Source organism: Pinus tabuliformis, chromosome 6, assembly GCF_031772625.1.
Source record: "Pinus tabuliformis cultivar Carrire ecotype Pingquan chromosome 6, CPIR1, whole genome shotgun sequence".
NCBI lineage: Eukaryota > Viridiplantae > Streptophyta > Pinopsida > Pinales > Pinaceae > Pinus > Pinus tabuliformis.
Genome location: NC_142292.1, coordinates 1,669,185,359 through 1,669,213,352, shown reverse-complemented (window position 1 = coordinate 1,669,213,352; position 27,994 = coordinate 1,669,185,359). Strand labels below are relative to the sequence as shown.

The 27,994-nt window shown below is 40.5% G+C and overlaps 2 protein-coding genes across 2 annotated transcripts in view; one reads left to right on the top strand and one right to left on the bottom strand.

Annotated features, from left to right (window-relative positions):
- RRP41L (3'-5'-exoribonuclease family protein) overlaps positions 1 to 27,994 on the top strand; it is a 107,510-nt gene that overhangs the window by 34,391 nt on the left and 45,125 nt on the right. The gene's annotated exons all lie outside the window — the stretch shown is intronic.
- LOC149265362 (uncharacterized) lies at positions 25,383 to 27,921 on the bottom strand. The gene is made up of 2 exons (XM_089380855.1): positions 26,163 to 27,921; positions 25,383 to 26,045 (listed from the first exon to the last, which is right to left on the bottom strand). Exons 1-2 carry the CDS (start codon positions 27,919 to 27,921, stop codon positions 25,387 to 25,389), a joined length of 2,418 nt encoding a protein of 805 aa, XP_089236981.1. The 3' UTR covers positions 25,383 to 25,386.

Below are 27,994 nucleotides of genomic sequence, written 5' to 3'. Positions count from 1 at the left end.
GAAGATCCTGAACGAAACATGACTTGGAAGAGGTAGGTGTATAAAGAAAATCCAGATGTGGACTAGAGGATCACTTTCTAATGAAGAGAAGAATGACATGATTATTGGTTCAACACTATGTTTCATTGAAGGAAAGTGATGAAGAAGATGACCGATACCCTACGAAGAAGATCTGGAAGATGAAGGCTCGATGATGAAGAAGTTGAAGTGGATGACATCAAAAAAAGGAGCCCTACAAGCAACTGATAGTACCATGATCTCCACCAAAGAGCAGATAGCTACTGTTGGAAACAAGTCCCTAGTTGAGAGGGAGCTTGGGCAAGTCCCTGGTTAAGAGGGACTGACGGATATGGTTCTCTATTTCGTGTGTCATGCACTAGACCAGGAATAACAACTGTAAGTCTTAGTGAAGGCCATGATGGAGAGAAGGACACACCATTCTTGTCTTCATGTTATGAAGAAAGAATGGAGGGTTGGGTAAGCATCTGGTTTCCAATAGCCTTTGAGGATGTGGTAGGGCATCCAATAGGTAAGAGTAGTTGAAGAGGAAATTCCTTGAGGATGTGTTATTCCAAGACAGGAATTGTCTTAGAAGGACATACCTTGTGAAAATCCGAGTGGGGTATTTGCCTATCAATCATTATTTCACCAACATTGTTCTCTGATCTTGTGGAGAGATAGCGCTATTAGTCAAGACCTTGCTATGTGACAATGCTGGTTGGTATGATGAGATGCAATGAGATAAGTTGAAATAATAACTTATGAGATGGCTTACCAATCCGACTCTTCTTATGAGAATTATTTAGTATGAGAATGTCCAAGTACCATGTATGGATTATGAATACCTCCCTAGTTAAGAGGGAGTGTTGAAATGTGTAACTAGGTTCGGTCTTAAGGAATTTAGACTTCTGTGATCCATAACATTGTTTAGAAATCTTCGGCAAAATCACATAACCAATATCAACAAAATATTGGTTAGGTTCGGTCTTCTTAATGTCTATTGTAATCATGATTTTATGTATTTGATGAAAAGATAATTTTTTTTTTTTTTTTTTCTTCTTTCATTCTTAATGCATGGGTTTCATGCTAAATTTATTTGTAAGTCAAGCACCCATTGAGTGCTTCTAGGTTTGTCTTAGAATTATGAAGTCTAAAGAGTCATTGTCGTACATGTAAGACCCCTTTGGGCATGTTGTACCTTGTAAAGAAAATTTTTGTAGAGTAAAAAATGTCATAAAGACCCTCCAAGACCTTATCAAACAAGTCGGCCTCATAGAAGTAATTCGTACCCTTGGAAAGCCTATATAAGAAGGAACTCAACATCATTTGGATACACAACAAGCAAGTTCGATCTCCTCAAGAAAGAAGCTGGAAAAGGACAAAAAACAAGGATAAGAAGAAGAAAAGCAAGATCAAAGTTTTTGGACCTCTCTCTCTCTTATGTTAGGGTTTCTAAAGTTGTTGGACAAATCGAGTTGCTGGAAAGTTGTTGGGCAAGTCAAAGTGCTAGAAGTTGCTGGGTCAAAGTAGCCGGAAGTTGCTGAAATTGTTGGAAGCTGCTAGGTCAAAGTAACTGAAAGAAAAGTTCATTAAGAAGAAATTTGACCTTGTCTTGGAGGGGTATTTGACAAGGGTCTTAGGTCTTGGAATTCGTCATCCAAACATTTTATAAGAAGAGAAGAATTTTGGTGGGTTTTCCTCTCAAGAGTAGAGGTTTTGGCCCTGGCTGATAGCTTATATCTTGTGTCCTCTTGTCTCATTGTTCTTTATTGTTTGGTAGCTGTTTGATGATAAGAACACTAATTATAATCAAGTGAAAGAAGAAACTAATCAAGTTAAGTAAAAATATATCACAAGCAGTTATCAAAATAAGAGAAATCACCTAATCTAGCAGCCCGTAGATTTCTCAACACATAGCTCAGTGTCATTGATCAAATGGGACCCTTACCCAGGAAGGTCACAACCATAAGTCCAAGCTGCTCTATGTTTGCAATATGCTCATTAGTCGAAGTATGATGGAGTCTCACAACTCCCCTTTGCACCATATCACGTATGTAATGATATTTTTTCTCATTGTGCTTGGACTTGTCATAAAATGCAAAATTTTTTGCCAATCAAAGTCCACTCTTGTTGTCGCAATATATCATTGTCGTATCTAGGACCTGCTCAAACAACTCTTCTAAGCTAACAATGTATCTTGCCTCGGTTGTGCTTAAAGTAATGGACATCTGTTTCCTGCTTATCCATGATATCATCATAGATCCCAAGCAACACCCATATGTGCTCTTCTTATCGTTAACGGTTCCAACCCAATCATCAGTGTATCCATGCAGTCTCATATCTCTGGAAGTGTATCTCAGACCAAGATCTTTCATCTCAAACTAAAAAGCCAACTCCTTACGCTCAATCATTAGAGGCTCTCTACCTATCAAGAATAGGTTGCCAATATATATAAAACCAAAATCAAAGTCATACCTTGGACCAGTTTGAAGTAGAGGTTCAGATCGACACTGCTTCTTGTGAATCCAAGCTTCACCAGGTAACAGTCAATTCAGACATACCAGGCTTGGGGAGCTTGCTTCAAAGCACTGAACGCTTTCTTTGATCTGCAAACATGAGTCTTCCTGTTTTGTACTTCAAATTCCTGAGGTTGCTCAACACATACTTCTTCCTTATACTTTTCAATGCTTCCATCTACCTCATGCTTTATCTTATATAGCCGTTTTGATGTTGCATCAGACTTTCCTTGAAGCCTTAGAACAACATCCCATACATCATTCTTCATAATTGATTCTTTGGCCACAACATCTTTCCATAATTGTTCTCTTACAACTACTTCATTTTGTTCGGTATTATCACCGGTCTTGATTCTACTAAAGGGGAATGGTCCCCTTGACTTCTTTTTTACTTCGGTGCCATAACTCACTTTGATAATTTGTGTCGCGGACCATTGCTAGTAGAGGTTTCCCTTTGACTCTAGATTGCAATGTAAAAGTATCTCTCATAAGGGATTCCTTTGGCCAGGAGAGGACCTTTCCATTGATGAAGGTTACTCTCATTCCTTTGCCCTGCAAAGCAGATATAGATACCAAAATCTTCTTTAATCCCAACACATACATCATATTATGAAGCAAAACAGATTCCCCAGAGGCCAAATTAAATTTAATAGAACCAAAGCCCTTCACATGATATAAAGTGTTGTCCCCAAGAATAATCTTCAAATTTGTCTCCCTCTCAGCTAGATTTGAGAGGACTTCCTTATACTTGGAAAGGTGTCTAGAAGCCCCACTATCTACCAACCAACTATTATATGAATCTGGAGGAGAAGAACCAGAAAGGGCTGAAATAAGAATGTATTCAGATTGACTAGTAGCTATGTTACTTTCATACCTGGAGTTTCTTGACTTCTTTTGAGGACAAGGACTTTCTTCATGATCATCCAGAGTATCTCTTCTCCTTCTATCATCTCCTCTTCTTCTATCATCTCTTCTTCTTCTATCATCATTGCTTCTTCTATCATTGAACTTGTTGCTTTTGTAGGTTCGGCCGGATCTTGGAGTATCTATATTTCTTGGACAGTCTCAGGCATAGTGACCATGCTTGTGACAATTGTAGCATTCAATATCCCTTAATATTGAGTCCTTTTACTCGAGATAGGACCTATTTGAACCAGATGGTCTTTTTTTCCCTTTTTCTTCTTGTCTTGAGTAACAAATGCAACGAGCTCTCCTTCTCCATGTTTTTGAATTCTCCCTCTTGAAATCATCCTGGATTCTTCTTGAGTGAGTTTTCCAACAAGCTCATCAAATGACGGGAAATTGTTGTTATTGCTTATGGTGGTAATGAAGGTTTCCCAAATAGGAGGGAGACCTTTCAGGGTTACCAACACCAACTCCCTGTCAGGTACAATTTCCCCAACTCTCTGTAGTTGATCTTTAAGACGAGATATCCTCATAATATAGGATTGCACATATTCTCATTTATTCATTTTCATGTCTTTGAGTTGACCTTTCAAGGAGATGATCTCATTGAAATTGTTGACTTCATACATGCCGTCCAACTTATCATACATATCTTTAGACTTCTTCAAATTCCCAACATGGGCAAGTAAATGATCTTGTAAACCATCAACTATAATTTTCTTTGCTTTTAACTCACCTTTCTTGTATTTGTTCTTGGCAGTCGGGAGCATTTTTTGGAGGCTCAGGTACTTTTCCTTGAATGTATTGCGAGACATCATTGTCATCCATTATGATTTCCAACGTAATCTTGTAAGCAACAAAAATTGATGAGTCTCCCAGCTTTTCAGCTTCCTTGAAGAATGAGATAAACATCTTCACTTGATTAGATACTCCTTCAACTTTTCCAAAGATGATTGCTCTAGCTCTTATCTCCTTTGGGCTTGTCCTTCACCTTAGCTCTGATGCCATGTTAATTTTCCATTGCTCTATGATATATCAATTACTTTAGCCCAATTCAATTCTTCATTAAGCAATCTTTAGTAACAATTAATTCTTCCAATGATCAACAGTAATTGAAGATAGAATAGTAAATGCAATGCCAATAGGAGACAATCAAGAACATCAACAAGAGACACTGATTTGGTCAAAGACCAGGGAAAAAACTCCACAAGGGCGAAAACCCTTTGAAAATTCTTCTTCTATTAGATTGTCACAATTAGCCCAAATCCATGAGAGTCAAAGTCAAAGTTTGACGATTCAAATAGACAAACCAATATCCAATCAATATGAGCTTCAAAAGTCAGTGTTAGTTAAACTGTCAAATTTGCTATACTATCAGAGTCAACAATAGTCAAATCTACCCTAACCAGTCCACTAGTCAACGTTCAAATTGCCTTCCAACAACTTGACCTTGAATGCAGGTAAAAGATCAGTCAAAACATTCTTGAAATCCACAGTCAAACTTAGTCAATGGAGAGAGGAGGACTATGGTCAATGCAGGTATGAAATCTTTGGTCAAACCCTGCGTTCAACGGTGGTCAAACTGCCTAGATTGCCTCGGTTCCTATGCCAAACAATGCGGCTTGCCTAAACGAAAATTCTCCTACAAGATCAAAGTCAAATTATGCCAAAATTACCGAAGTCAATGCTGGTCAAAGTCTGTAATTTTCTTTGCGGTCAACCTTGTGGTTAACCCTCAAGTCAATTCTAGTCAAACTACCCAGATCACCTCGATTTTTGTGCTTGTCAACTAGGCTTGAAGAAATCAAAATTTTTCCAATCAATGCAAGTCAAATGATGAAGTCAAACTTGGTCAAACTGAAGTTAAACCTTCCAGCTGAAAAGTTAACGCAAAAAAGATCTCCTTGGATCCTCGCACATGTGCAATGAAAACTGCTTCAAATCTGTACGAAGCATTCAAAATTCAGAGAGAAGGGAAGATGTGTTGTGTTGATGTCCAAATGAGCTTAAGGTCACTTGTATTTATATGCATTGGAGTAGGGGCAATTTGTCCTTAGGCCGACCTTGACAATTTGTATATTTGTGGGCTTGACTTCAAGAATGCATTTTTCCTTATCTAAACTTTGTGCTTCAAAGGTCGTTTTTGCTTCTCTCTAAAAGAGGAATCTAGTCCAATGATTGGAATTTTTCACTGAACTGCCAAATTAACGCTAACCTCTAAAGGCAAGGGAAAGGCCAACAAAGGCTCCAATGAAGGAGCTACCTCAAAAGGTAATAAAAAGAATTTCGATGCTAGCAAGTTGAAATGCTTTGATTGCCAACAGCTAGGACATTTTGCTAGTTAGTGCCCTAACAAGAAAAAGGGAAACCAAAAGAAGCAGGTTGTTGCTATCGTGGAGATGGACAAGGTTGCAACGAGATTTGAGAATGAGTTCTCACTCATCGCATGTCACTTTAGTTCAATGGCCACCAACGTGTGGTATGTTGAGAGTGGCACTTAATGTCACGTGATTGGAGTGTGAGACTACTTTACCAGTTTGAAGGGGCACAATTTGGACTTCCACATTGAGCTTGGTGACAATGCCAAGTACAGGTTAGCAGGTAGTGGAACTGTTAAGTTTCAGAGGGAGTCTAGGAACCCTGTACTTGTGAAGAATGTGCTGTACGTTCCAGTCTTGATGAAGAATTTGATGCCTTGGAGGACAATGGTTATGTGGTGATTTTTTGAGATGGAAAGGTGTATATTTGTCCCAATAGTTCTAGCTTTAGCATAACAAAGGTTCTTGGAGTGAGAAGGAACAAGCTGTATAGACTTCAGTTTGAGCCAACCAAAGCATTGGTGAGCAGTAGTAGTATTAACTGTGACTAGGGGGAGTTGTGGCATTGGAGAAGGGCACACTTGCACCATGGAGCACTTAAAGTACTCAAGGAGACTATGATTGGGCGCCTTGATTTCACTACAGATCAACTTGACATGTGAAAGGGGTGTGCCATGGGCAAGTACACCAAGACCATGTTTCCCAACAGTGACAACAAGTCCAAGGGGATCTTGGACTTGATCCATTCAGATGTATGTAGGCTCATCTCAGCGATGTCCACTGGAGGGTTCAACTACTATGTGACCTTCATTTCATAGATGACCATTCCAAGAAAACCTTAGAGGTCTTCAGTTGGTTCCAAGAGTTTAAAGCTCTCGTGGAGAACTGGATGGGGAGAAAGATAAAGGTGCTTAGATCTGACAATAGAGGCAAGTACAACTCGAATGCCTTCAAGGAGTTTTATGTAGATTCTGGAATTAAGAGGGAGCTGATAGTTCCATATAGCAATGAAAACAATGCTGCATGATTAGGATTTGCCTATGTTCTTATGGGAAGAAGCATGTAACACAACAATTTATTTGCAAAATAGGAGTCCACACAAGGTGTTGGGGAGGATGACCCCTGAAGAGGCATTCATAAGGAAGAAACCAGAGGTTGGGCATCTTCACATTTTTGGGTGCTTGGTTTATTGCCATGTTCCATCAAAGAAGAGGGCGAAGTTCGAGCCTAATACAAAGAAGGGTATCTTCATTGGATACCGCGAGACTTCAAAGGTTTACAAAGTCTACATTTGTGCACTCAAGAATACAGTGGTGCGGAGGGATGTGAAATTTGGGGAGGATAGGGCTTTCAAAGAGTCTTGTGGCTCATTGCCAACTGTAGCGAGGTTTAGGAGTAGGAAGTACCAAGGAAGAAGGGAGACAAGGGAGAAAATCCATTTACCCAGGCCGAGACTTCTAGGAAGAAGAATCCAAAATGGGTAGAGCATACCTTAAGGGAAGCTCAAGAGCAAGTGGATGCTCCTAAGACTTTTGTCAGGGAGATCAGACCACCACATAGGTTTTCCAGTTACATGGCTATTATGAGCAAGTTGATTGAGGCTAAGCCTTTTGGTTTGTAGGAGGCATTTGAGTAGCAGGTGTGGAGGGATGCCATGGTGGAAGAGTACTCTTCCATCATGAAGAATGATGTATGGGAGGTTGTGCCACGGTTAGAAGGGAAATCAGTGGTGGGATTAAGGTGGATCTATAAGGTCAAACATGTTGCTGATGATAGTGTTGAGAAGTTCAAAGCCTGGTTCATGGTTAAGGGATTCTTTCAAAAGGAGGGAGTTGACTATGATGAGACATTCACCCTTGTAGTTAGGTATATCTCCATTAAGGTCGTGATTTCCATTATTGTAAAGATGGGTTGGAAGATCTATCAGATGGATGTCAAGATGGCATTTCTTAATAGTGTGATTGAGGAGGAGGTATATATAAAGCAATTAGAGGATTTTGAGGTGCATGGGATGGATTATCATATATGTAGATTGGAGAAAGCTTTGTACGAACTCAAGCATGCACCAGGTGCTTGGTATTCTAGGATAGATTACTATTTGCCAGGGATGGTCTTCACCAAGAGTGATGTTGACTCAAACCTGTATACTATATATTGGTCAGGGTAGAGCCACTCATTCTTGTGTTATATGTAGATGATTTGTTTCTTACAGGTTTAGAGAAGCTCATTGTAGATTGTAAGAGGGTTCTTGTTTTAGAGTCGAGATGAAGAATATGGGGTTGATGTACTACTTTTTGGGGCTAGAGGTGTGGCAGAGAGATGGACAAATCTTCCTTGGACTGGGAAGTACACTGTGGAGATTCTAAAGCGATTTGGAATGCAGGACTGCAGGCCTATGGTTACTCCATTGGTGACCCATTGAAAGAAAATTGATGCTTCCAAGTTAAAGGGAGTTGATCCCACTTTATATAGGCAATTGATTGGCTCTCTTATGTATCTGGTCAACAACAAATCGGATATATGTTTTGCTATCAATACGCTTAGTCAATTTATGGTAGAGCCAAAGCGAGTGCACTGGGTGGCAGTGAAACACATACTCAGGGATCTGCGCGGTATTGTGGAATACAGGTTGAGTTATGTCTAGGGAGATGGAGTGAAGCTAGTGGGTTATTCAGATGCTGACTGGGTAGGCAGCACAATTGACATGAAAAGTACTTTAGGTTGTTGTTTCAACTTGGAGTTTGGAGCTGTTACTTGGTTTAGTAGGAAACAAAGGTCAATTGCATTGATTTATGCTGAGGTTGAGTACATGGCAGCAAGTTTGGCATCAGGTGGGGCCATTTGGCTTTAGAAGTTACTCATGGGGTTGTTTGATCAGGAGTTGGAGTCAACTGTGATACATTGTGACAATAAGAATTGCACCAATCTCTTGAAAGATCCAGTGTTTCATGACAGGTCGAAACATATAAAGATCAGGTATCACTTTATCGGGGATTGTGTGTAGAAAGGCAAGGTGAAGCTGCAATATGTATCTAGAAATGAGCAGGTTGTAAACATCCTCATGAAGGCCTTGTGTCCAGGCATGCAAAAGATACCTTAATAATTACTTATTGTAGTATTTTTCTTTTCTTTTCTAAATTTAAACATAAGAAAAGCATGATAATTGATTTAATTAGTTATTGGCTTTGTAACTCAGATTTCTAAAGTTTTTAACTTTCGAAATTCACACACACACGCACACACACACACACACATATATTTGACTGGATGAAAAGAAAGTGATAAGATCAAAGTTTGGCCTTTGATCTTTTCTTTGAAGATCACGAGGGGGAATAGGGTTATGAGAAATTATTGTAGAAATTTCTGTTTTCCCACCCCGGTTTTCAGTTTCTCCTTATTTCTCCCATGTAGTTAAATGCCCATTCCCATAACCATACATTTAACAAACTGAAAAAAATAAATATTGCTGAAAACACAAATTCTGGAAATTTTTTCAGAATGCTGGAAATTGCAGAATTAAAAATCAGCAATCAAAAACAGCCATTAAAACACATTAAAACACTGATATTTTTGGTCAACTTGACCCTGGAAAAACCCCCTACAACTCTTGGGGAAAACCAGTTTGAGAGCTCTTCTTTATTTCTGAAAATTGCCTTTTTACAGTGAGAATTATTCAGCAAAAAATCAGCAAACAAATTTACAACTTATCTCCTTTCCCGTGCCTCACAGCAATCTGGAAATTACAGCAAACAGGAGAGCAATAAATGTTGTACGGCCTCCGTTTTGTGTGCAGAAAAATCAGCGAACTGCTCCTCGATTTTTGTGCAAAAATCTGCCTTTCACTATGTGCTGAATCAGCTGTACAAATCTGTTCAACTGCTGCCTTGGAATGTGTGCCAAGCTGCTGTCTCTTTCTCCTCCCTATTCAGAAATCTGTCTTGCTCTCTTGCTCTCCTTCTCCCAATCTGCTCATGAAAGAATGAATGACCTTTTCCTCCTTTAATATAACTCCAAGTGACTTTTGGGTGATCCAAGTGACTTTTGGGTGATCTCTAAATCCAATGGCTGAAATAGATTTAGATCAATGGCTGAGATTAAATGCTCATTTAAATCTCACTTTCTATTTTTTAATTCACCCCACTTTAATAAAGACCCACTTAGTCATTTATTTCCAAAGTCACTTTTCCTTTCTAATTTTTCATTGACTTTATAAAAGTTACTTTAAAATTAGACTTAATAACTTTATCACTTAAAGTCACTTTTAAATTAGATTTAACTTTATAAAATTATAAAGTCACTTTAGGAGAAAAATTAAATTCTTTTGGACACTTTTCCCTAGGCCAAAGATCAAAGCCTAAGGGAACCACCAGTCCTCCGGTACCAAATTTCAACACTCCCTCTTACCGAGGAAGGTGTTCCTCACCACACCCATCTTGTCCCTGAAGTAGACATGCTTGCCCCGTGGTAAGGCTTTGGTAAGGATATCTGCAACCTGCTCATCAGTGGAAATATACTCAAGCTTCACAACTCCCTTCTGAACATAGTCTCTGATGAAATGATATCTGATCCCGATATGCTTTGACCTGTCATGAAATACTGGATTCTCCGTGAGTTTAATGCAACTCTGATTATCACAGTAAATCACTGAAGGTCTCAACGGCTGACCAAATAAGCCAAACAACATCTTGCGAAGCCAGATAGCCTCACAACTAGCTAGACTGGCTGCCATATACTCTGCTTCCGCTGAACTCAGTGCTACTGACTGCTGCTTCCGGCTGAACCATGACACTACTGCTGAACCCAACCCAAAACAACACCCTGAAGTGCTCTTCCTATCAGAAGCACAACCTGCCCAATCAGAATCAGTGTATCCTGCCAATCTCACTCCATCTCCCTGCCTGTAGTCCAGACCATAATCCACTGTCCCCTGCAAGTACCGCAAAATGTGTTTTGCAGCCACCCAGTGAACCTTCCTAGGCTCACACATAAACTGACTCATCGTGTTGACTGCAAAACAGATATCTGGTCTAGTGTTGACCAAATACATCAAGGAACCAATCAGCTGCCTGTACAATGTGGGATCCACCAACTCGGAATCCGAAGCATGAAGCTTCTTCTAGTTGGTGATCATCGGTGTCGACATGGGTCTACAATCCTCCATGTGGAATCTGCTAAGGATGTCCACAATATACTTCCCCTGCCCCAGGAAGAAATGCCCCTCCTCCTGCCACACCTCCAAGCCCAAAAGGTAATGCATCAAGCCGATGTCCTTCATCTCAAACTCCGCCGCAAGATCTCTCTTGCAGTGCTCTATGAGTCTCTCTGCACCTGTAATGATCAAGTCATCCACATACAACACCAGAATGAGAGGCTCCTCACCAATCACAATAAAGTAAAGGTTCGGATCTGCCTCACTCTTTGTGAAACCCATCCCCTGCAAGTATGCATCTATCCTGGAGTACCAAGCTCTGGGAGCTTGCTTCAGGCCATAAAGGGCCTTCTTCAGTCTGCACACATGGGACTCCTTCCCATGCACCTCAAAGCCCTGTGGCTGCTCAATGTACACCTCCTCCTATATGAAGCCATTGAGAAATGCGGTCTTCACATCCATCTGGTGGATCTTCCAACCCATCTCTGCTGCTATCGATATAATGGAGCGGATCGAAGTATATTGAGCCACGGGAGCGAAGGTCTCCTCATAATCAACTCCCTCTACCTGGGAGAACCCTCTAGCCACAAACCTCGCTTTGAATTTCTCAATGCTGCCATCTGCAGCATGCTTTACCTTGTAAAGCCATCTGGAAGTAACCACGGATTTGCCCTCAGGCCTCGGCACCACCTCCCAAACATCATTCTTCATGATAGAAGAATACTCCTCCTGCATGGCCTCTCTCCAGACCTGCTGGCTAGCTGCCTCCTCATAGCTAGAAGGCTCAGAGTCAAGGATGCTGGTAACCATCGCCATATAGCTACAAAACCTCTCAGGTGGTCTACTCTCTCTGACCGGCCTCTTCGGCTCAGCAACAGATGTGGCATCTCTCAAGGTGTCCTGAAGCCACTTGGGCTTCCTCTTCCCTGAGCGCACTTCTCCCACCGGAGAATGAAACTCCTCCTCCTTATCATCATCAGTAGCCTGAACTCCTGACTGTCTGTCTGCTGTCCTCCTGCCTGCCCCTGAACCTGTAGAAGCTGAGGTACCGTGTGAACTGTCCATCAGTGGACTCCCTAGTGAACTGCTCTGTGAACTGCTCTGCATGCTGCCCTGAGCACCACCCCTCTGGCTCGATGAGCCACTGCTCACTGACGGACCTGACATCCTCATAGATGTACCTCCTGATCCTTCTGATCCCTGCCCACTGGATCCCTGCGACTGACTCAACTGCTGCTGAGGGTCTGGCTGATCCAGATACTCTAACTCCCGTGACCTCCTAAAGGCCCTGTCCTCCTCGAACTTCACATCCCGTCTGACAACAACTCTCCTCTGTGCAGGAATGTAAATCCGAAAGGCCTTTGAGGTCTCACTGTAGCCCACAAAGATACCCTTCTCTGCGGTGGGCTCTAGTTTGGTCCTCTTCTCCTTGGATATATAGGAGTATGTAATGCATCCAAAGATATGAAGATGACCAAGATCAGGCTTCTTCCCAGAGAAAGCCTCCTCCGGAGTCATGTGCCCCAAGGCACGATGCAGACTCCTGTTCTGCAAGTAAACAGCTGTGTTGCAGGCCTCTGCCCACAAGAACAATGGAAACCCCTGATCATGTAACATGGCTTTGGCAGCCCCTATGATGGATCTGTTCTTCCTCTCTGCAACCCCGTTCTGCTGGGGGTTGTAAGGAACAGTGAACTCCCTCCTAATGCCTGCCTCCGCACAATAGTCAACAAACTCTCCAAGGGTGTACTCTCCTCCATTGTCCGACCTCAAGGACTTGATCTTTCGACCTGTCTGAGTCTCCACAAGAGCTTTGAACTCCTGAAACCCCTTGAAGACCTCACTCTTGGTCTTCAAGAAATAAATCCAGGTCCTCCTGGAGTGATCATCAATGAATAAGACATAGTACTCATATCCACTCAAGGAAACATGAGACATCCGACCGCTCACATCGGAATGAATCAAATCAAGTATCCTAGTCGCTCTGCTGTCACTGCTGGGAAAAGGGGATTTGGCAAACTTGCCCATCGCACAACCTCTGCAAGTATCAAAGTGATCAGTATTGAAATCTGACACACCTGTAGTGATCTCCCGCAATGTCCTCAAGGCTCCATGATACATATGTCCCATCCTGCGGTGCCAAATCTCACACAGCTCAGAACTGCTAGCTCTGCTGTCGGTACTACTGCTCAATGCCAAAAGGGGTTGGAATGCAAACTTGTACACCTTTGCATGGCGTACACCTATCACTCTAGCTGAATCAGCTGGAGTGCCCCTGGGATACATCAACACCTGTCCTCCCTTGAACAGTACCTCATATCCTCTGTCCTCCAAAGCTGAGACGGATATGAGGTTCTTCCTCATCCCTGGCACATAAAGAACCTCTGACACCTTCAAGGGAGGTTTGGACTCCCTCTGAAATGTCACTGTCCCCACCCCGACTACTCTAACAACTCTGTCATCACCGAGTACTACCTCAATATCAGTGCCACTCTCTGAAAGCTCTGAGAAGTACTCACGGACTCCTGTCATATGACGTGAAGCCCCACTGTCCACATACCAGATACCTGAAGATGCTCCGCTAATCGAGGGAAAAGCATGCTCCCTCTGAACCTGTGTAGCAGGTGATCCTGCACTAGAGGACTCACACGTAGTGAACGCAAACTCTCGGTCAAAACGACCAGCAAAGTCCTCAATCTCTGCTGAAGCTGCCACGTCCTGGTTCTTCCCCTTCTTCTTCTTCTTCTCCGGACACACAACTGCATAGTGTCCCATCTTTTGACAATTCCAACACTTCACCTTGGAATAGTCATTCTGTGTGTTCCCCTGTTTACCTTTACCTTTGCCTTTGCCCCCACCACTGCTTGTGGAAGCCTGCTTCTTCCCTTTGCCTTTTTTGCCTCCTGCCACCAGTGCTACATCCTCATCTTGCTCAACTGGCTTGGCTGCCCCAAGCTGACCTTTCTTGATCTCTGTCTGAATGCAATCATCCCAAAACCTCTCCCATGTGAGAAGGGTCTCACGTGCACAAACCCATCAGCAAAGTTCAACCATGAACGGGGGAGGCCATTCACTGCAATCCGCACCAACTCAGTGGGTGGAATGGCCTCTCCAATCGCTGCCAACTCATCTCTCACATTGGTAATCTTTGTGAGATATCCAGCTGCACTATCATTCCCCATCTTAATGTTTTTCAGCTTCTCCTTCAGGACCATCTTCCGGTTCTCATTGGTACTCTGGTAGAGATTGGACAATGCTGTCCACATCTCATGGGCATTGCTCTTTCCTCTCACATGAGGAATGCAATGGTCTTTGATTCCGTCTAGAATCAGCCTCTTACCCTTATTGTTCTTCTTTTTATACTCAGCCAACTGAGTAACATCAGTGGGCACAACAACAGGGTTCTGTGCGGTATGCACCATGATATCCCAGACTTCTGCCTCCTCAAAGATACTCTGCATTCTCTCCTTCCAAACACTGTAATTTGTATGCCCATCCAACCTATCCTCCACCCTCAATCCCAATGACATCCTGCTGTCCTAAAACTGAAAAATAGCACTGCTGTAGTAAAGATAAAACTGTTGTTTATGAAAAAATAAGCTTGCTGGAATTTTCTGAGTGAAAAATCAGCAACTGTAATTTTTCCTTTTGCTGTTCCAAACTGCCCTTCAGCACTCAAGCTCTGATACCATGTAAAAATTTCTGTTTTCCCACCCCGGTTTTCAGTTTCTCCTTATTTCTCCCATGTAGTTAAATGCCCATTCCCATAACCATACATTTAACAAACTGAAAAAAATAAATATTGCTGAAAACACAAATTCTGGAAATTTTTTCAGAATGCTGGAAATTGCAGAATTAAAAATCAGCAATAAAAAACAGCCATTAAAACACATTAAAACACTGATATTTTTGGTCAACTTGACCCTGAAAAACCCCCTACAACTCTTGGGGAAAACCAGTTTGAGAGCTCTTCTTTATTTCTGAAAATTGCCTTTTTACAGTGAGAATTATTCAGCAAAAAATCAGCAAACAAATTTACAACTTATCTCCTTTCCCGTGCCTCACAGCAATCTGGAAATTACAGCAAACAGGACAGCAATAAATGCTGTACGGCCTCCGTTTTGTGTGCAGAAAAATCAGCAAACTGCTCCTCGATTTTTGTGCAAAAATCTGCCTTTCACTATGTGCTGAATCAGCTGTACAAATCTGTTCAACTGCTGCCTTGGAATGTGTGCCAAGCTGCTGTCTCCTTCTCCTCCTTGTTCAGAAATCTGTCTTGCTCTCTTGCTCTCCTTCTCCCAATCTGCTCATGAAAGAATGAATGACCTTTTCCTCCTTTTCCTCCTTTAATATAACTCCAAGTGACTTTTGGGTGATCCAAGTGACTTTTGGGTGATCTCTAAATCCAATGGCTGAAATAGATTTAGATCAATGCTTGAGATTAAATGCTCATTTAAATCTCACTTTCTATTTTTTAATTCACCCCACTTTAATAAAGACCCACTTAGTCATTTATTTCCAAAGTCACTTTTCCTTTCTAATTTTTCATTGACTTTATAAAAGTTACTTTAAAATTAGACTTAATAACTTTATCACTTAAAGTCACTTTTAAATTAGATTTAACTTTATAAAATTATAAAGTCACTTTAGGAGAAAAATTAAATTCTTTTGGACACTTTTCCCTAGGCCAAAGATCAAAGCCTAAGGGAACCACCTGTCATCCGGTACCAAATTTCAACAATTATAAATTGCTGGAATGAGTGGGATGACATAATTTGGAGATCACATCAAGTGTGAGAGAAGAGAGCCAGTTTGGGTGAGAAGAAGGAAGGTCGAGTAGCTGAGGAGAAGGGATTGAGTTTGCAAAGAGAGAGGGGCAGTGTTCAGGCCATCATTTGCTGAAGAGAGGGGTTGTGCCCAAGTCGAGTTTGCAAGGGAGAGATGGGCCTTGATCAAACTGTCATTTGCTGAAGAGAGGGGTTGTGCCCAAGCCGAGTTTACAGGGGAGAGATGGGCCTTGATCAAACTGTCATTCGCTGAAGAGAGGGGTCGTGCCCAAGTTGAGTTCGCAAGGGAGAGAGGCCGAGGCTTTAGGGACGAGTTCTTTGCAAGAAGAGAGGCTGTGTCTTGGGCCGAGTTCGTTGAAGAGTGTTAGCTCTCTTTAATTTCCCCTAGGCCGAGGAGAGAAATTCAGAGGTAACCACAAATCCACTTGTAAGCTAGAATCTAGCCCTTTTAGCTTTAGAGAGGGCTCTCCCTGTCTAGGATGTTCAATTACTCAGATGTTAGGTTAGGTATAGTGCTTAGTAGGGTATGATTTTCAAAGATTTGCTGTTAAGAAAGGAGACAGATCCATTGGGCATGGAGTCATGTCTAACTGATTATGATTCAAGTGATGAAATGAAGAGAAAATGGAGCTTCTACAGGGGCGAGATAGGTAGTCTCTTTAGAGATTTTAATTTGAATTCATTGCAGGAGGGTGAGTTGTAGGAAAATGGAAAATGACAAAAGAGCATCAAGCATCAAGATGAATTCTAACTGTCATTTTAGCAGAAAACAGAGATGTCTAGTAAACTAAAGCAGAGCATTGTTTGGATTGAATTTTGAATCAAATCTTTGTTTAACCAAACAAGAAGAGGTACATTCAAAGCATGCTTGTCATAGAAAATAACTTACAAAGAAAGGAAGCACATCTCCAAATCAAACTAACACAAGAATCTTTGCAAATTCCACCTCTGTATTTCACTCATTGTAAAAATATATAAAAAATAAGTGCAGTACACAAATGTCCTTTCTCTTAAACCTGACCAACCCTTTTCTCATTTACATTCACCTCATAAATAGACTAAGATGAGTCAATTCCCACCTCTAGGGGTCAAATTCCTCATTAGGATTTCTGTTTTTAACTTATGCAATGAAAATAGAACCGACTGCTAAAAACTAGGCACTGCTTAACTAGATCTTTTCTAAGCATTTTACATTAAATCCTCAACCCAAATCGAGCCCATGAGTTACTAAATGATTTATTACAATTACTAAGACCATAAAAACAAATTTAAGAAGATTTTGACTTGGTTAACTCATTCAAAATGATGACTGTGTGGAAGCGCAACGCGTAACGCCGACGCTGTGTAACCTCCTAGTTCAGTAGAAAAACAAAATAGAAGTGCAACGACTGATATTTTTTGAATATCTCCTAAACGGTAAGCCAAATTGAGCTGATTTTTTGACAACAAGTTAATATCATTATAACCCTTCTCCACACAAATTTTGAGCCAAATCCGACTCACGAATCTTGAGAAAATCCAAAAATGGCTGTAGATGACAGTGGCTCATTTCTCGAAAACCGTGACGCATTTTGACTTGAAATTAAGCGAGCTTATTCATCTCACCTCCATGCATCTATTGTAAAAATTTCATGGCAAATAGGTATAGGGTTTAAGAGATATGGTGAAAATACGGTGACTGTGTGAAAGCGCAATGCTCCAAGCTTATACTATCTTCGACCATCATCTGAGATGCTGTGAGGGTATTGGGATGGCATGGAATGGTCCATAGAATGTTCCAAACCCATGAGAAAAATTCTAGGCCGAACACAAACATTCAAACCTTAAACCTTCTTCTTGCAGCAGAAGCGCAATGCACCTCCATCTTCATGACTTGACCAAACACTAATCTTCCGACGGAGCAAAATGATTTGGAGATGATCTAGATATTCACAAAAACCTCGTACATGGACAAATGTGCCGAAAATCTTGATTCTTCATCAAAATTTGATGCCTTGGTAAAAGCGCAACAGAGAAGCGCAGCGCATCTGTGGTTGAGATACCTCCAGTTGATCCTTGAGTTGCTTGATGACTTTAGTATGTGTGAACAAACTTGGACATGGATAATTTCCTCCTTAGAAACCTTCTTTCATTATGCAAAGCTTCCATCTCTCAAACCTCCACCTACAACCAAAAACACAGTGCCTCCCCTGCCTCCTTGCGTAGCGACCTCCAATCTCCACACAACGAGATTCTGATGAAGAAATGGAGAGCTGTGAGGTTTTTCTGAAGATAAACCATGCAATTAAACTCCCAAGGTGGTTGAGTGCAGACTTGATGGGCGATGATTGCAATTTGAACTTGAATAATGAAAGCGCAACACTTGGCAGAAGCGCAACACTATCCTTTGACCGTTGTACTGATGATGATGTCATGACTGATCATGATTCTTATAACAGACCCAATGGACCCTACAAATATGTGCCCATGATTACAAGACATGACACATGACTTTACTCATTATCTTTTTGATGAAAGATGACCCTAGATCCACTTAACCTCTCAAGACATCAATGACTATTTTCATGACTGTTCACACACTTTGACATATTTACATTGAATAATGAAAATTTTATTCCAAAGTAAAACCCATAGCTTGATCTTCTACAAGATCATAGCCAAACCTTTATACATTTGTCAAAATTTGAAAGATAAAACTTGTTTTCTGACTACTATGACTATAGGATACTAACAAAGAGAAAGGGGCCGTACACGACGGAGGGAGAGGCTGTTTACTAGGTTGTATTGTGCAGAGGAGAGGGGCCATTTTCTAGGGCTGTTTTTGGCTGTAAATTCTTTGGAATTGTTGCTATGGTAATTTTCTGATTTATTCTCTGAAGCCCAATAAAATCCTTCTTTGCTAGTTTTTCTCCACATTGGGTTTTCTAGGGTAAAGTTTATGTGCTTGGATTTCTTATTTCTGCTGTGCATAATTTGTTAGAAGCTCATTTGTGTCAATTGCGCATAGATTTTAGATCTATTTTATTTTTATTCGAGTTTTCAGTAAAATAAATTTCTAGGTATAAAAATTTAGTAGCGCATTATTGTTTCACTAGGCTTGGCATGGTATTCAAAACTGGAACTAATGACCAACCTGTCCAACTATCAAATCGGGTTTCAAACTGGAACTAGTCAAACCTAGATTGATCAAATCTCAATGAATCGGTCTTTAAAAAAATACATGAAATACTTATTTTTTTATGAAAAAACTATTTTAAGATTTAAAACCATGATTCTAAACCAATAGAGACAAAATATGCATAGTTTGCTCATATATATACCATATAAAGGTGAATATATTAAAATGGCACATAGTGCAATACATATCAACAACAAAATAAACAATCAACGAGGCTCTAAATGGCCTTTAGCGTAAAAAAAAGCTACAAGCTACGAGGCCACTAACCTATTACAAGTCTACAGATCAGTGATCAACATGATCATTGCTCATCATGATCAAACTCATCACCACTACTAGACATGGGATCATCAACATGAGCTATATAAACATCATCTGGCTCAGAGTTTAAGGACTCCTCAAATGCTGCAACCTCAGTAGTAGTGGTAGTAGCAACAAAACTAGACATCAAAACTACAAATAATTGATCAACATGGTCACTCATAAAATTCATCATTGATGCAACACCATTAGAAATGGGATCATCAACAAGCTACATGAACAACATCTAGCTCAAACTTCAAAGTCTTCAGAGTTGGATTGCTCAACCTTATAATATGGTAGAAACTGAAATTTTTTAACATGCTTTACCAATGATTTTGGTTTGAGTGAAGGGTTCATCTCCTCAACCTTATAATATGGTAGAAAAAGCTTAACATGCCTCACCAATTATTTTCCTTCTAGTGAAGGGTGCATTTTTGTTAAAGCCATGGTAGAGGAGTTCAACAATCAATGCCACCAACATCAACAAAGTTCAACAATCATTGCCACCAACATCGACAAAGTTCAACAATCATTACCACCAACATCAAGGTACTCAAAGGGCTTCATGCTCTTGATCAAATGCCAATCTCATACCCTCATACATGACAAAATCAAATTGAAACATTGTAGTCCCTCAAACCCCGAAATATTGAAAACTATTAAGTTTGTTGGATTTTTTTCCATATGAAATCCAATGACGTTGAAATCACTCTCAAACATCCTGAGTCATTCCATGGTAATGTTAAAAATTTAAGTAAAATTGAAAATGAAAGATAAAGGAAATGTCACTTTTACTTAAGAATTTAACATTACGGTTGATTGCCAACATTGCTAGGGTTGAGATGTGTGAGACAAATGAGAGGGGAGGCATGTTTTTTAGTTCTTGTAGGGGCTGTTTTTGGAGGGAAACAACTCATAGTTTCCCTCGAAACCGCTTCAAAAAGCACAAAACCGCCTTTTGTGTGGTACGCGACCAACCTGGCAATAAATCGACCGATTTATGATGGAACCAACCGGTTTATGGGAAAACTGTCATAAACCGTTAGGCCTAGAGACCCTACTCCACAACAGTCAAAATTGTTTTTTCTACCGGTTGGATGGATAGGCATAATGAATGGGCTAGTTTGACCAGTTTACAGTTCGAATTGACCGGTTTTGAATGCTATGAGGCTTAAAGAAACTAACAAAGACACGCTCCTTACAAAAGGGCACTCCCGCCTAGCTATATATATATGAGGCCATCATTGTATTCAATGATATCACTTTTGTGTTCAAACATCTTTATATAAATATTATTTATTCTATGATGGATATTCTCATATTCTAGATATTTTGAATATATTTGTCTGTGAATGAACTCTATTCGTCACAACCAGAGCTTTTTAGAGGGTTTTAGCCATACTCTCAAAATCTTCAGGGTTCCCCTGATTTGGGTCTTTGACCACAACAGATTATCCACTAAAGTTCATAATTCTATTGAAGAGTTAGTTCACTGCTAAAGAAATTGTTACTTTGGTGCCAATTTGGCCCATGACCATTGTTTTTAATTTTAATTTTTTATTAATTTATTAAATCAAAATTTCGGTTGAAGAATTAAACCATTGCATTTCAAATTTTATATATATATATATATATATAGTCTCAACATACACCCATCATACACATTAGGGAAAAAATTTCTTTCCTTTTCATCTCTAAAATATCATCTCTCCAAAGATTAATTCTCCTGTGAGTCGAATATTAAGCACATAACCCCATAGATTTACTGCAGAACTTGACCAACATGAATGGAATGGACACTAGTTCTGGAAGAGGCTCCCATTTAAGTTTAACCAATCCTGGCTAGGCGAGCCGAATTTTTGTTAAATGATTCGAAAATCGTGGTCTCTAGATATAGATTCAAATGGACTTTCCTGGATGGAGGTTGTAGCTTTAAAACTTCGCAAAAAGGTGGTGCACGTGTGGGAGTGAAATAAAAAATTTCTTCAGAGAAAGGAGTTATTGGAGACTGATGTTGAAAATAGTAGCGAGAACAGTTTCTTGACTTGTGCCTTAGTCAAGAAGACCTCACAATCAGTCTTTCTTTAGATGCACTAGTTCCTAGAAATTAGGACGAGTTCACGAAACAATTTAACTCATGCATATAGTGTTGGAAATCAGAAAGGCAGAAAGATTTTCTTTATGTTGGTAATTACTTGTGATATTCTTATGTCCCTCTTTTATCTTTAGTTCATCAAGCAATTACCAAAACAATAACACAAAGATCACAAACACCAGATGTAGGCAGATAACCAGGGAAAAACCCCTATCTAGGGAAAAACCCAGTCAACAACTCTTCCTTAATATCTTCACGAGATAATCCAAGACTCTTGACCTAGACACAAACTTCCTCCACACCAAATTAGCCTTTTCTTCCTTCTGTAGATGATAACCCTTTCAACAATAACTTCGACCTAGCAACAACAAAACTTCGATCTAGCAACCACTTTGGCCCAACAGTTAGCCCAACAACAACTTCGACCCAAGAATTAGCCCAACAACAACCTCGACCCAGTAGTTAGCTCAACAACAACTTTGACCCAACAATTAGCCCAACACCAACTTCGACCCAATGGTTAGCCTAGCAACAACTTCGACCCAACAGTTAGCTAGCACAAGTTCGACCTAACAGTTAACCCATCAACAACTTCGACCCAGTAGTATCTTCATGCTTCTAGCAAATATCCCAGTAAATCCACACGAGTGAGAGAGAGAGAGAAACCCAGAAACTTCGATCTTCCTTCTTCCAACAACTTCATAATTTTTTTGCTCTGCATCTCTTAGATATCGAACTTGTGTGTGTGAGTGCTCCAAATGAATTCGAACTGCTTCAATATATATGCTTTTGGTGAGGTCGACTTGATCTCCTTGAGGCTGACTTGGTTTGGAGGTGACAAATGCCTTATTTGACTCAATAATAAATCTTTTTACATGATTCAAAAGCCCAAGAAGGGTCTCTTTAAATGGACAATGACTCCAATGACTCAAAATAAATCCTTGAAGTCCTCAATGGGGACTTTGACCTAAAACATGATGGCCCAAGCATAAAACCCATGTTTTAATAAGTCATAATTGTCAGGCCAGGAGGTAACTTCACGAATTGAATTGTTTATTACATTAGCCATATCATGAATTTATACATGAGTGGAGAGACTCTTGGGATTCCACTTAAGGTCTCTTGGTTTTCTCAAATGCATAATTGACAATATTTATAATAATCCTTTCGGATTAGGTGTCAACATTCCCCCCCTTAATCTGAAGGGATGTTGGTCTGTCCAAGCATCTTTTTGAATCTTTCAAACTTTTCTCTTCCAAGCGCTTCGGTGAAGATGTATGCAATCTGCTCATTTGTGGAACAATGGCGTTGTCTTGGCCTCATCATGATGTCGAATCAGATGCCATTTTGTATTGATGTGCTTCGTTCATTCATGGAACTTTGGGTTCTTGACCAACTTTATTGCAGAAGTGTTGTCAATCAAAAGAGTAGTTGAATGCACTTGTTTCTCCTGCAAATCTTCTAGAATATTTCTGAGCCACACAATTTCCTTCGTTGCTTCAGTTGCTGCCACATATTCTGCCTTAGTTGTGGACTCTGCTAGAACTGACTATTTACGTGACCTCCAGGAGACCGCTCCTGATCCAAGATTCATAACATGACCTGAAGTAGATACCCTAGTTTCTTTATCTCCATCGAAGTTTGAATTAGAGTATCCAATCAAGCTGAAGTCGCCCAATTGTGTATACTTAAGTCCAATGTCTTGAGTTCCCTTCAAGTACTTTAGAACTCTTTTTGCAATAGATCAATGATCCTCACAGGGCTTTTGCATAAACCTGGAGAGGATTCCAACACCAAATGAAATGTCTGGTCTGGTAGTTGAGACTTCCTATGAGCTGTCTATACATCGTTGCATCCTCAAATTCTTTTCCTTCAGTGGATGTGATCTTTAAGTTCTGTTCCATTGGAGTAGTCAAAGGATTGCACTCAACCATGCCAAACCTGTTCAACAGATCTCCAATGTACTTTTTCTGAGAGAGGAATATAAACTTCTGATGTTGAGTTACCTCAATACCAAGATAGTAGTGAACGTAGCCCAAATTTGTGATTTCAAAACCTTTCCTCAATTCCTTCTTTATGGATGCAATGTAGCTCTCATTGTTGCTCAGCATCAGTAGATCATCTACATACACCACAAGATATACAACTGTTTTGCCAACTTTCTTGACAAACAAAGTTGCATCATCAAGATCATAATGTTTGAAGTTGAGTTTCAAAAGATGCTCAGTTAACTTCTCGTACCAGGCTCGTGGTGCTTGCTTGAGGCCATACAAGGATTTGACAAGCTTGCATACTTTATGTTCTTGATCCTTCACAACAAATCCTTCTGGTTGGGACATAAAAACATTCTCTTTCAGATCTCCATTCAAGAAAGATTTTGTTACATGCATTTGATGGACTTTCCAACCGTTCTGTGTTGCCAAGGCAACGAGTGTCCGGATGGTAGCCCGTTTTGCTGTGGGGGCAAAAGTATCCTCATAGTCGACCCCTTCCTTTTGTGCAAAACTTTTTGCCACAAGCTCGGCTTTATGCTTGTCAAGTCAGCCACCTGCGTTATACTTGTTTTTGAAGACCCACTTGTAGCCAATTGGTTTGGTTCCCAATGGAGGATCAACTAGCTTCCAGGTGCCATTCTTTATCAAAGCATCATATTCTTTCTGCATCGTTGCTTTCCATTCTTCATGAGAAGCGACTTTTTTGAAGGAAGCTGGCTCGAAATCTGTAGACAAATTCAGTTCACAATCATAAGAAACATCCATATCAACCGATGAATCAAGATTGTCGACATCACCTCCATTTTGTTTGGTTGAGCTTCTTGTTCCCATCTTTCCAACCTGATCAGGACAAACACTTTCAAGTGTCTTTGTCAGCCATTTTGGAGGACCTTTCTGAGATGGCCTAGGCTGCTTAGTTGATTGAGTTGGGGCTGAATCAAGATTTAGTCTTTCATTTCTGTTAATCACATCACTCAAAGTGTCATCTGGATCAATGGTTGGAGCTTCATGCGGGGGAGAGAGTGCTTGAGAAGAAGATTCCACAGATTGATCCAGTATAGGAATCCCCCCTTCAAGATGTGGAATCTCATTATGAAATTCTTTAAATTTTTTTGCATGTCCGAATCTATCCAAACGATCAAGTTGCCACTCAACAACATTGCCAGCCTTGGAAGATTCAACAAAGATCACATCTCTAGATACTATAAACTTCTTATTGACTTCATCATATAGGCGATATGCTTTGGAGGTATTTGAGTACCCCAAGAAGATACATTTGCGACTCCTTGCACTGAGTTTGTTTCTCTGTTCCTTGGGTATTAAGGCATAACAGGTGGAACAAAAAACCCTAAGATGCCTCACCGAAGGAATGTGGCCATACCACATTTCATAGGGAGTCTTGTTTTTGATAGCATTAGATGGGCACCTATTCTTTATATACACATCACGTAGAACTGCATCAACCCAAAACATTAGTTTAACATTCTTGAAAAACATCATGGAATGTACTGTATTTAAGATTGTTCTATTCATTCTTTCAACTACTTTGTTATGTTGGGGATTATAAGGCACGATTGTTTGATGTTTGATCCCATGCCGGCGAAGATAGTTTTCAGATTCATTTGAAGTGTATTCTTTTCCATTATTACAGCGAATAGAGCCAATATGAGATTGTGCTTCATTTTCAATCCATGCATGAAAGTCCTTGAATGTTTCAAAAGCGTCAAATTTGTTCTTCAATAAATAAACCAATGTTTTACAAAACGGACTCGGATTCGGACTCGGCCGAGGATCGACTCGGAAACGGAAACGGAAACGGCAATGACTCGGCCGGCTCGATTTCAATGACTCGGTCGTTGTAAAAAATACATTAAATATTTATTTTTTTTATAAAAAAACATAATTTTAAATAGTTTAAACATAATTTTAAATATTTTCATTCAAGTTTCCAAACACACAACATTATAATATACATGGAAGACAACATATGATCAAAGTAGGCTCATGAACCAATCCATTATATCAAAATGGTACGGTGTACCCAATGGCAATAGTAAATACATAGTCAACTGTAGTCTGTCATACATGATCAAAGACTCAAGAGTCAAAACAAAATACAAATAATCAAGGAGGCTAGTAGCTACTGGCTACTGCCAGAGGAGCCAAGATCATCTCGACCAATCTCTGGATCATCATCATCAGAGGCAGAGCCAGACAAGGGGCCCCATGGCTCCTCCTCATCATCATCGTCTCCAACTGCAACTGTAGAAGTGGTGCCAGTACCAGTACCACTAGGCTGTGAAGCAGATGCAAGCTGAGATAGAGTACAAATGCGGCTGCGCTTCTGTCGTGGCTGAGCAGAGGAAGGCGAAGCACCTACAACTGGAGTCCTACTAGCTGGCTGTGAGACTGAGGCTGGTGGATTGGGATCTGCATTCAACTGAACACGCTGCAGTGGATCTCCAACATCAAGTTCATCAAGATCCTCATCAGGATCAAACTCTGGTAGACGACTCTCCACTACCCAATCTGATGTTGGATCAATGTCTTCCAACACAATGGGATCTGAATCAGGTCTTTTGTTCAGCAATTGGTTCCGTCTGAGCCGAAGGTTGTATTGGACAAAAACTAGATCATTCAACCGTTTTTGCTCCAAACGGTTTCTCTTCTTTGTGTGAATCCTCTCAAAGACAGACCAATTGCGCTCACACCCAGATGCACTGCAAGTTTGACTCAAAATACGAATTGCAAACCTTTGCAATTCAGGGCACTGGCCACCAAAGGCCTCCCACCATTGTGCTGCAAAAAACATAGGAGTGTAATGAATTATGAGTTAGATGAAGGCTGAAGCTCAACAAAATTACAAATTATATCTAACTTGAAATTGAGAAATTGAAAATTGAAATTTTTGTTTACCTGGCTCATCTGCTTCTCTTGCAATCTTTGCTAGGTTCTTCCCAAAGGTACCTGTTGCATTGGTGAAGGATGTGACCTGCTGATGTATCAGTAGCTGATCAGACTCCGATGGGACCATGCGCTCAATGCAATCAACCAGTCCATCTCTGACCTCCCCCCTCAAAGCTCCTGACTCCTTAGCTTTATAATGATACCGTGGGTTCAAAAAATACCCAGCTGCATGTATAGGGCGATGGAGTTGATTGTTCCATCTTTCATCAATGATTGCCCAAATGGGCCCATACTTTGCCACTCTATCCTTGTATGCTGCCTTTATTTGCTCCTTTGCTTGATCCATAGCCTCATAAATGAAGCCCATAGCCAACCTTTCCCCATCCACCAACCGCAACACCTTAACTAGTGGCTCAGCAACCTTCACAATCTCTGTTGCCTTTCTCCAAAAAGTTTCATCATGGACTTTCCTTCTCAATTCTCTGCCTTCTGGTTTGTTAGACCAACTGCTATTATTCCAATCATCACTGGAAAACATCTTTTGCAAGTTTCTATGTTGGGAAAGCATAGATTGCAATGTCAAAAAATGTGTAGCAAATCTAGTGATGGCAGGCCTAATAATATCCTTGCCTCCAGTGTGTTTCCTCATGATACTCAAAACCAGTGTATGATTGTAGATAAATTTTGTTATGCTTTTGGCATTATCTACAGTGTTTCTGACCCAATCTAATTTCCCAATATCCTCAAGCATGAGGTCTATGCAATGTGCAGCGCATGGGGTCCAAAAGATGGTCTTGTGTTTTTCCTCTAACAGTCTACCAGCAAGAACATAGTTAGAGGCATTGTCTGTGATGATTTGAACAACATTAGCCACCCCCACACCCTGAATAACCTCATCCAATAGCTGAAACAACAAGTGGCCATCTTTTACCTTATCAGATGCATCAACTGATTTTAAAAACATGGTTCCCTGTGGGCAGAAGACAAGAAAGTTTATGATGGTACGGTTTCTTTGATCAGTCCATCCATCTGACATGATGGTACACCCTGTTCTTGCCCATGATTCCTTGAAATCTTGCAAATACTCATTAATTGATGTAATTTCTTTCTGCAAACGAACCCCCCTTAGCTCTTGCATAGTAGGGCCTTTGAAGCCTTTTCCAGCAGCATGTATGGCCTCAAACATAGGCTCATAATATGGTGAACGAGCAGCATTAAAGGGGATATCAGCATCATACCACCATCTAGCTATGTAGTCACAAGCAGTCTCCCTCAATTCTTTCTTCCAATGGTCATCTAAAGTGGGCTGAGAAAGACCTTTACTAACTTCAGGACCATGTGCATCTGATGGAGAGGAGCCTGAGTGAGTGAAAAAACTTTTGATAGTCCCATCACCCTTCATTCTACCCTTTCCCTTATCTTGAACAGAAGCAAAAGAGGGAGGAACATAACGGAAAGGGTTTGATGCATCAGTTTGAGGGATAGAGGAAGAACCCTCAAACTCATAGTGGGGGTTGGCAGCCATCATTCTTTGTATCTCCCTCTTCCTCCCAATTTCAGCCTGTATCTCTTTTTGCCTAGTCTTATCTGCTTCAAATTTTTCAAAGCTTTCCAACAAAGTCTTTCTAATCTCCCCAATTTCGGGGGATTTACATGCAGTAATATTGCCTTTAATCCCTGCCAAGTGTTGTTTCAGCCTATGAATCCCCCCAGGACCTGACTTAATTTTCCTATGGAAAAACTTGCAACACATCTCATCATCAACCATTTCAACATATGCCCAAGCAGCATCTTTTGCTCTAGGTGCCATTTTTTGACTAGGAAAACAATCTGAAAATGAA